A 10390-nucleotide genomic window follows, 5' to 3' on the forward strand; every position below is an offset into this window, starting at 1 on the left:
GCCCCAAAGCCCCCACTGCTACCCCCAGGACATTCCCGTGCCCACCCTCGTAGTTCTGCAGGCCTTCTGCGCCCTAGGTCCCTGCCTGCCCTGTCCCATCACACCCTGCTGCCTCCAGCCCCTGCACCTGTTGCATCCTCCTGCAGTCCCACATCGAAGGCCAGTTTGTCAGTCATGGAGCGGGAGGTGGTGAGGCAGCTCAGGTACTAGGGCCGTAGAGTAGAGGACGGTCAGCCTCCTCCTGGCAGACGCGGCACTCCCTGCCCCCGCTCCCCCTCGCTGACGCACTCACCATGCCGCTGTGTGCGTGCCGGAGCAGGATGGCATGGCCATACAGGAGCGTCCTGTGTCCCCCACCCTGGGACGACTGTGGGGGGCAGGAAGAGAGGGCACAGAGTGAGAATAGGCCCCCTTGACACATATGGCCTATCCCAAGTGGGAATATGTTCCCCATGAAATACCATGCTCAGGCCTGGACGCAAGAAAACTTCAGCTCAGACCCTCAGCAGACCCTCTGCCTCAGGTCCCCACCCGTGGAAGCAGGGACTCTGTCCCTGAGAAGCCTGTGGATGGGGATGTCTACATCTCTCAAAGCCCATTTCTCCTCTCTGCCGCCTTCACCTTGTTAACCAGGCCCCAAAGTCACTCGGGGTGGCTGGACACCTGTTCTTGGTAATGGGGACACTCAGGCAAGCCCCAGTATCTCATGCTCTATGGACCTCGGCCCCCTGTGCTCTGACCTGTCACAACATGGCAGGGCTGCGGCTGGTGTGCACTGGTGCAGTCCTACCCATTGTTAAAGATTTGAACATCACCCATAGGGACCTACTCGGTGCTGCCATGCACCTTGAGCACAGGGAGACTCAGTCCTCTTGGGGGCATGACACCCTGTCACCCGTTGGCACCAGGCCTCCCATCCCAGCTCTCACATGCCCATGCTCTGAGGGTGCCATGTGATGGAGCCACGTGATCACATGGCAGACCCACTCCTGGACTGGAGGGGACCCACACTAGGGATGGGAGAGGTGAAGGGAGAGGCCCCATGCAGAGAGAGCTGGAATCAGCGGGGGAAAAGGATGAGAAAGAGGAGGAAGGAGCAGACAGGGGAGCCAGGGGCTCAGAAGCCCCAACCCCTTCCCTTCCTTTCTTCCTTCCTGGCCTGTTCTGGTCTCCGCAGCCCCTGACAACAAGGGTCGGGGAGATCCCCACCCGCTGTGTGCAGGATGTGGGCCCGAGAGACAGGCCCGAGGTCAGGAGAGGTGGGAAAGACAGGTGACACCCCAGGCCAGACCTACCCACTTATCCAAATTGAGGGCCTGTGGGGGGCGGGGCAGAGAGAGGAGGAAGAAGAGCAGATAGTAAATGACCCCAGGCCCTCCCACCCATCCCTGCCACCCATCTGTCCTGGGGCGGGAGCCTCACCTCCACGCCGGCCTCCACAGTGTTGGCCAGCATCTCCTGCAGGGCTCGGACGGACAGAGACTGCTCCAAGACGAAGCAGCAGATGGCCAGATCGGGGGGCACATTCTGGGGGAGGAGATGTGAGTGGGGAGCCTGAAAGCCTGGAGACCCGGTGCACCCCCTGCCCCTAGTCTAAATACCTGCTCCCCTTAGACATCTAGACCCAAGCCCAACCCCCCAAGAAGCCCTGCCCTCTGCCACCCGCTTCAGACACCCTGAATCCTCACCAATGCCACAGAAAACACCTCTGCTGTGCCTCCTCCCTCACAACTGAACCTCACCCAAACCTCACAAAAGCTTCCACACTACCCTCCAACTCAGGTGCCCCAGACCCCACCTAATCTTGAACTCATTAAATAACATCCGTCATCGGACGCAGTTGTGCCCGTGACGGCTCCGGGCGTCTCGGCTTCCTGCAGTATCCGTCTCTCCAGCCCAGAGCCCACTTCCGCCATCACCCGGTGCGGCCCCGGTTCGCCTGCCTCGGACATGTGAACGCTGCTTCCCGGAATCGCAGGAGGCACCTTCGGCCCTCCTCAGTCTCCACCCTCCCCTTGGCACCCCAAGACTCTCTGCCCCTGCAGAGGCTTCCCCAACAGACTCCACGTTACTCTTTCTCCCAACCCTGCCCCATTCCCCCAAGGTCCTCCCTCAGACCCTGAGTCCTTCACCCTGAGCCCCGAATACTCACCTCTCCTTTCAGCCTCCAATCCATCCCAGATCAGGCCTCTGCTCACTGGATCCCTCAACCTCTGTTCCTTGGTCCAGGCCTCTGCCCCCTCTCCGACACCGCATCTCAGGACCCACTTTCGTTATCCTTGCTCGTCCTCAGTCCCCCTTGCCACCTCAGACCTCCAGCCCCCTTTCCCTCTTAGCTCCCTCCCTGTTTTCTCTCCTGTAAGCACCCCCTTTTCAGACCCCTAGAGCCCTGTTCTTTGAACTCCATACTCTGTGCCCCTTCAGAGCCCCTCGTTCCCCAGCCCCGGCCTCCCTCCGGAGCAGACCTGGGCATTGCTGGTGGGCTCCAGGAAGCAGAGGCGGTTGCCAAAGCCCTCGGCTGCCAGGCAGAGTTTGAGCTGTTCCTTGAGCACGGTGGCGCTGCATTGCAGGACCACGTCGTCGTCCTGGGGATGGGACCAGGAGTCAGGGCTGGCTGGCACCTGCCCGCATCTTACAGACATTGCATATTATGGCCACTCACCCCACCCTTCTCATGAAAGAGAATTGTTCAAGTAGGGGCCTGTGCTTCTACCATCTCCATGAGATAGGGGTCCGTGTCATCTCCATTTTAAAATAGGGAAACTGAGGCTCAAAGAGAGGACATGGCTTGTCCAAGACTATAGCGCTGATGAGGGGAGGAGCTGGGATTTGAACCCAGCTGGCTCCAGAGGCTTCCTGGATGGGGTCCACGAGGTGAACCATCAGAGGGTGGAAAGTATCGGTTCAATGGCTTCTAAGCTCGGCCTTCTCTAATTTGTCTTTTGTGTATCATCTTAAAAATAGTTATCATTTAAGGGGCTCTTTCTAACGAGACGTGAATGAGATGCCAGAGGCTGGACTGGATCCTGGATGGAGGAGAAATGCCACAAATTATGGCCATGTAGCCACTGGTCAAAGCTGAATAAGGGCTGTAAATTAGACAGTGGTATCATTGTGATACTAAATCCCTTGATTTTGATAACTACTGTGCTTTGTAAGAGACTGGCCTGTTTTATAGGAAATAGACACTGAAATATTTAAAGATTAAGGATATGAGGTCCACAACTTAGTCAGGAAAAAAATATGGAAATGGAGAGAGAGAGAAGAGAAGAGAGGAGAAGAGAAGAAAGCAGATGTGCCAGATCTTAACATCTGGGGAAAATGACTGAAGGCTGTACGGGAATTCTCCGGACTAACCTTGCGACTTTTCTCTAAGTCTGAAATAATTTCAAGATTACAAATTAAAATTTAAGTACAATAGAAGCATCTTCTATGTCTTGGAATGTCCCATTCCAAGAACTTCACATGCATTACTCATTTAATCCACAACAATCTGCTGAGGTAAATCTTATTATGTGAACCTGTGGAAACCGAGGCCCAGAGAGGGAAAGTAACTTGCCTGAAGTCACACAGCTGGCATACGGCATAGCTGGTATTTGATCCCAACTCTGTGGTTCTATGTGTCACACTCTTAGAACACTAGACCACCTCTTAATATATTACTATAGTAGCCCACATCTACATTTATCACTAGCATAAGTGTACATGAGGAGTGCTCAGTGTTTTCACTGATAAAGGTGTCAGTCAAAAATGATGGAGACCACAGCCCTTAACTGCTGAGGAAGGCAGTGGTTATTCCATTTTACAGCGGAAGAAACAGTTTCAAGGAGCTTAGGCGTCCCACCCGAGGTCACACAGCCTCTAGCCCTTCCAGCATATCACACAAACGTTCCAGTCTCCAGCTTCGATCCCCACTGGCAGCCCTCAGTCTGTCTATCCAGCCTAAGAGGAAGGACAGAGAGTCGACCTGTTGGCAGGAGGCCCCGCAACAGCTCTATTCTGTAACCCTCAACTGTGACATCCTGACGCGTGTGTATTCATAGGAATCACATAGCTTGCACTTATTAAGCACTACTGTCTGCTAGGCCTTATGCTCAGGACTTTACATTCATTTGATAGGCACCTATTGAGCATCTACTATTACCAGGAACTGATCTAAGCAATAGATACAGAGCAGCGAATAAAGCAGACAGAATCCTTGTCCTCATGGAGCTGACATCTGTGGGGGAGATGCAACAAACAGGTGAATAGCTTCATAATTTTAAGGTCAGTGATAAGTGTAATGGAAAAAAATTACCCAGGGTGAGTAAGAGAGAGGCTTTTGGGGTAGGGATGACATCAGCGTGTGTGTGGGGGGTGAAGTGTTAGCTTCTCCAAAGAGGTGACATTTGAGCTGAGCCTAACACTCTATCCTAAACCGTAAACCTTATCCAAATAATGAGAAGGATTCAGGCCTGATGGTCTCTGAGGAAGAACATTCCAGGGAGAGGGGACGGCATGTGCGAAGTCCCGTAGCTGGAGGGGCAAAGGGTGCTGAGAAGCAGCAAAGGGGTCAGGATGGCGGTGGCGGCAGGAGTGAGGGCGAGACTGGGAGGAGATGAGCTCGGAGAGATTCTGCGTGGACCCCTCAAACCCTCATGGTACATATTTTTTTCTCCTCATTGTTCAGTTTTAGTCTATGTGTTGCTGCAGTGAGCACGGTCCCTGTTTTTCAGATTAGAGAATTCAGGCTAGAGAAAAAAGGAAAAATCACTTGCCCCAAGTTAGGAAGCAGGCAAATGGCAAAGCCAGGGTATACGCCGGAGACAGGGGGCCTGATCACTACACCAGTGATTCTCTGACCTTTTCCTGCATCAGACCTTGCTGCCCCAGTCCCCCTGCCCCACCCCAACACCAGAAGCCTGATGCAGTGGCGCTGAGGCGAGCAGGGAATCTGGACCGTTAACCAGTCCTCAGGAGGTTCTGACATGCGGCATGCTTTGAGAAACCCAGGCAGAGTGGGCTAGAGGTTGCCACCCATCAAAGGGAAATGAAATCAATTTGGGGGCTATAGACACTACAGTTAAAAAGGAAAATAAGTAGAGCAAGAACAGAAAATGCAACATGCCCCTTGTGTTCCAAGAGCTGGCTATCTACATTTTTTGAAACTTGTTTCGGTGAAAAATAGGTGTGTGTGCGTGCGTGTGCGTGTGTGAGTGCGTGTGTCTGCATGTGTGTGTAAATGCACGTAATTCATCCATAGTAGCGTGAATTGGAGGCAACCTGATGTTCATCCACAGGTGAACTGATAAATAAATTGTGCCACATTCACACAATGGAATACTCCCTGGCACCGAAAGGAGTTGAACTTTTGATACATGCTACGTGGATGAACGTCAAAGGTGTTATGCTGAGCCAAAGAAGCAAGACAAATGAGCGTGCACGGTCTACAAACACTAGAATGAGTAATGGAATCTGCAGTGACATAAAGCAGATGGGCAGGGCGATCACTGCAAAGAGCAAGAGAGAACTTTCTGGGGTACAGGAAGCGTTTCGTCTTGATTATGATGATAGGTACATGACTGTGTACAGTTTGTCAAAACTCATTGAACTGTAACACCTAAAATGAGTGCAGTTACTACACATCAATTTTCCTTCAGTAAAGTTAATTTTTATAATGTATGTATGTGCATGTACTGAGTTGCAATATAAAGTATATTTCTTACTGCTGGGGTGAAGTCCAAAAAGTTTGAGAAAACCACCATACACGCCTCAATAAAGTTCAAGGAAACACAGTGATCCTGCAGCCAAGAGATGCCAGTGCCGGGCCTCTAGAACTTAACACTGGCTACCTTGGCAAGTCTGAGCTCAGTTTTCCTCTTGTGAAAGCAGGAGGGCTGAGCCCCAGGGGCATCCAGAGATGACACTTCCTGGCCTTGACCTTGGGCGAATGACTCTACCACTCAGGCCTTGGTTTTCCTCAGATCTCCCAGGGAGATAAAGATAGGGCCTTACCTCAGAAGATAGGGCAACAAGGATATAATTAGACGCCTCAGAAGGCCAAGGCCCTAGGCACAGGTCCTGATGTAGAGTGGCTCAGGGGCTGATGGCCATGGCCATGTCTTATTAGGGCCAGGAGGAGGAGTGAGCCTAACCCATGGTGTCTGCTAAAGGGCTGGAGCTGAAGCAAGAGTCTAGGGTGAAACCAGGCCTTCTCCCATGGCTAAATGTCCAGCTGTCCCTATCCTTCATTACCAGCCCAGCTGTTTGTTCCTCCCTCACAGGAAACCAGACCTGTTCACCGGGGCCCTATTCTGGGGCCAGAATGCTGTGTCAGCATTTCTCAGGGCCCAGAGGGGGAGGGGAGGGGCTAGTGCAGGGTCAGCAGACCTGGCCCAAAAGAAAGAACATCTCCCATACTCAGACCCCACATCCAGCTGAGCCGCTGGGAGGGAAAAGTGGGAAGGATTCCGAGATGGGCAGTCCCTCCCCCCCTCTCCCCCTCCCCTGCCCAGGCCCCAGAAAAGCAGGCTATTCTGGGAGAGACACCTGTTGTTCCAATTCCCATCCCTGCCCCCAGCGGGGGATCAGAGATGCAGGGAGAGACAGAGCTAGAGAGGCAGAGTGAAATGCGAGGGGCTGAAGCCAAGAAACAGACAAAGACAGAGACAGAGAGACAGAGACAGCCCACGGAGACTGAGAGAGAGACACCATCCACAGACCGTTGACAGCCACATCGACCCCCCAAAACCAAAGGGGGAAAGAAAGGAGACCCAGAACCTGAGGGACCCCCAGGAGACCCTCAAGGGCTAGGAGTTCAAAGGAGTTGGGTCTTCCCAAGAATTTAAATAGGTCAGAGTCTGGAGCAAGGAGAAAATTAACGCTAGTCGGGGGGAGGGGGCGGCTAAATTAAGCTCAGGAATTAGAACCACTTTCCCAAGTGCCTGCCTCCAGGGTGGTGGGAGGGGGTGCTGCCTCATCGCCGCCCCCCGCCCCCGTCTCCGGGACAAATCGCTAACGTCAGAAGAGATGGTGGCGGAAGATCTCTTTACCCATTCTGCAGTCCCAAATCCTGCTAATTCTCTGTAGTGAGAAAGGTGTGGCAGGGCGGGGGATAATTCAACAGAGAAAGACAGAGTGACAGTTACCCAAAGGGAGAGGAAGAGACCCCGAGTCTCAGAGACTACCAGCGATCAGGACAGATACATCGGAGACAGAGAGACGTTCAGAGGAACCCGAAAGATAGCCCCAGAGACCCCTAACACAGGTACGCACCGTCCTCAGGAACTGGACCTCGTCCTCACCCTCTCCTCCGTCTCCCATGATGTCGAGGCCCGAGGGGCCGGGGCTGAGGTCGAAGAATAGGAAGGACTCAGACTGGGCGGGCGGGCTGGGGGCGGGCTGGGGTCGGAGACCTCAGGGGACGTCAGAGGCACCCGCGAGGCAGATGGAACTGCGAGGAGGACTCGCGTGCTGGACAGAGCCGGGAGGAGGTGCCCATCCCCTCCGTCCCCATTGGGCCAGGACGACTCAGGCCACGCCCTTTGCCAGAGCCCCGCCCACAGTCCCCAAACCTGTCCCTGAAGCGTGCGTTGGGCCGGGCGGGGCAAAGGAGGAGCGTCTAGAAGGTAGCTAGCTGTCCTCTCTCCACCTCCACTGTAAAGAGGCCATCATTCTCCCATTTCACAGATTGCGAACTGAAGCGCTGAGCGGGGAGCCCCTGCTTGATGTCATACAACAGAGCCAGGATGTGCACCAAGTCTCCGGACTTTAAAAAGCAGCGTACATAGTGATTAAAAACAAGGACTCTCAGCCAGACAGTCCATATCCGAGTCCCGGTCTTGTCACTCCTTTGTGTGATCTTGGAGAATTCATTTCGCCTCTCCTTGCCTCAGATTCCCCAACTGATAAAGAGGATGTTTATAGTACGTATCTCACAGGACTGTTGCAAGGATTAAATGATATCATTTATTTACAGCACTTAAAACAATACCAGTGCATAGTAAATGTTATGGAGGTGTTGTTATCATCATCATCTTCTTCATCATCACCACCATCATCATCATCGAAACTGTGAGGCATGAATAATAGCCGTAGCAGATGTCTTTTGCATGCCTCTTGTATTTCAGGCCCCGAGCTAAGATCTTTTTACTGCATCTCATTTAGTTCTCACAACAATCCTGCTAAACAATTCACATGGTTTCGAGGAGAAAATAAAAATGTGTGGTCCTTACCAAGTATAGTTTTAAGGACATGACCAGAATAAATGACGTAGTTCTCACAATGATCTTGTGATGACAATACTCTTACAGATGAGGAAAGCTGAGCGCAGAGGGATGGAGTGACTTGCCCCAGATCACGCAGAGGCTAAGCAGGGGAGTCAAACCCTGGCACACGGTTCTTAAACATTCTGCTTTACTGTCTCATTATTTGCATAAAATCTCCTAATTATAACAAAAACGCACTTCCCCACAGCCAGGCCCTGCCCTTAGAGTTCTAACCCTCCTTCTCTTCAGGGGCCACCTGAGCCACCGAGGGCTACTAGCTGGGCCATCCCTTTGTGCGGATGAGCATCCTGGGCTTTGTAAATAGGGGAGCTCTAACAGGGATAACCAGCTTTTTCCTAGGAGCCCTGGCGGAGGGCCTCTGCAGTTCCCTAAAAAAGACAGCTGTGGGGCCTGGAGGCCCAACGCAGGAAGCCACATATACTTGGGCCTCCTGCCAGGCTGGCAGCTTCATGTCTCCGGGCCTCAGTTTCCTCATCTGTCAACTGAGCTAATTTGGAATAGTTCCCACCTTCTGGGGTCCCGGGGAAGATTCCATGAGGAAACCAATTAGAGCCTACTACATGGTAAGCGACTGATACATAGATCTATTAAAATTATTATTAACACATAATGGTATCTATTGAGTTATACAAAACAAAATCTTGCAGTTTAATAAAATTATATATAAAATGTTAAATGTATAATAAGTTGCTATGTGTTACGTAAATATTGATATATTGATACAATTGTAACGTAGCATATAAGTTTGTAGCATATTATTGAATTATATAATGCATAATTACATATTTAGGCCAATATAATTATATAGTACAACACAGTTATATGTCTATCTATTGTACATTATATAACACACACACGTATATTAAATATTAAGTTTTTAAGTTTATATATAATATAAAATTATTCTGTCTTTGTGCATTATATCATAAGATATTAATAGTGTTTCTTTTTTTTGTCAGTCAATATTATGTGTTTTAAGACCTAGCCATGTTGCTCTGTGGACTCCTAGGCTGTGGCTGGGGGGCTTTGCAGGGCTCCCTGGTGACTGTACCTTTCTGTTTATCTACTCACTCCTCTGGGGATGGATACCCAGACTGCCCCCAGCTCCCAAAACTAATGTTGCAGTGAACATACTAGTATATGTCTCCTTACTAGTATGAATTGAGGGAGACTGTCTCGGTATGCACACCCAGGAGGTAATTGCTGGGTGGCAGCTCCGTGCCACACTTAATTTGACTAAATAGTGCCAAATGGCCTCCGAGGAATGGCTGCCCACTAACTGTGTGAGGGTACCTAGGTCTCACATCCCCAACTGATGCAGGACAGGGCAAATTCCTGCAAGTTGGGGGGATACCAAGCCCAGCACCGAGAGAGAAGCAGGTTCTTGGCAGAGAGTGTAGGAAGAATTCAAACATGTGCCAAAAGGAAAGTTTATTAAAGAAGGGAAAAGCAAAGACTAGAGAAAGCAAAGACGAAAAGCCAAGACAAGGAAAAAAAGACCCCAAGTGTTGGTGGGGGGGAGGTTTCAGTTTGTATATCATTCTTTAGTTCCTGTGAGTTACAGTTTAAAGATTTTATTTACCCATTTCCTTTGATGTGGACATACAGTGAGGAAGGATAAGAGTATGTAGCAGTAAAGGTAAAGTTAGTAGCGGGAAAGGTCTGCTGGCAGTCCCCAGGCTTGAATCCATAGGTTCCCCATGGTTTTAGCCATAGGGAATGAATAATTTTATTTTGTGTAGGGCACCACTTAAAGACTCTCTTTTTCCCGTTTTCCCTTCATGGTGTGGGGAAATGAGTTGTTAGCAATCCCAGCAGGCATCTTCCTTTGTTCTGCAGGTGTGCTCCTGGCCTGTCTGCAGGGCTGATCAGCACACACTTCTTGCTGATTTGCAGCCGTTCGCTTACGTTCTAGGTATTAATGTCTCATTGATTTTAGACGTTGTAAATACCTATCCCCGCTCTATCATCTGATATTTGTCCCAAGGTGTCCTCGTTAAGAGAAATCCTTATTTGCATGTTATCAAGTGCATCCTTTTTCTGCCATATGAGTTTTTGTGGTTTGCCTCAGAAATCTTTTCCTTTGTGGTTGTCGGTGTTATTGTTGGTATTAACCATACCTT

At 50.8% G+C, this 10390-nt stretch overlaps 1 protein-coding gene across 1 annotated transcript in view; it reads right to left on the bottom strand.

Annotated features, from left to right (window-relative positions):
• The window catches only part of RYR1 (ryanodine receptor 1), a 106363-nt gene extending 99032 nt beyond the window's left edge, over nt 1–7331 (bottom strand). The window contains exons 1-5 of the mRNA XM_039854913.1: nt 7255–7331; nt 2466–2585; nt 1423–1527; nt 293–367; nt 128–206 (exon numbers count right to left, since the gene is read on the bottom strand). Of these exons, the coding sequence (XP_039710847.1) occupies nt 128–206; nt 293–367; nt 1423–1527; nt 2466–2585; nt 7255–7302 (427 nt within the window). The 5' untranslated portion in view covers nt 7303–7331. The remainder of the gene's footprint in view (nt 1–127; nt 207–292; nt 368–1422; nt 1528–2465; nt 2586–7254) is intronic.
• Nucleotides 7332–10390: the final 3059 nt, after the last annotated feature.

The sequence above is a fragment of the Pteropus medius genome, unplaced genomic scaffold, assembly GCF_902729225.1.
Source record: "Pteropus medius unplaced genomic scaffold, Ma_sr-lr_union100, whole genome shotgun sequence".
NCBI classification, from domain to species: domain Eukaryota; kingdom Metazoa; phylum Chordata; class Mammalia; order Chiroptera; family Pteropodidae; genus Pteropus; species Pteropus medius.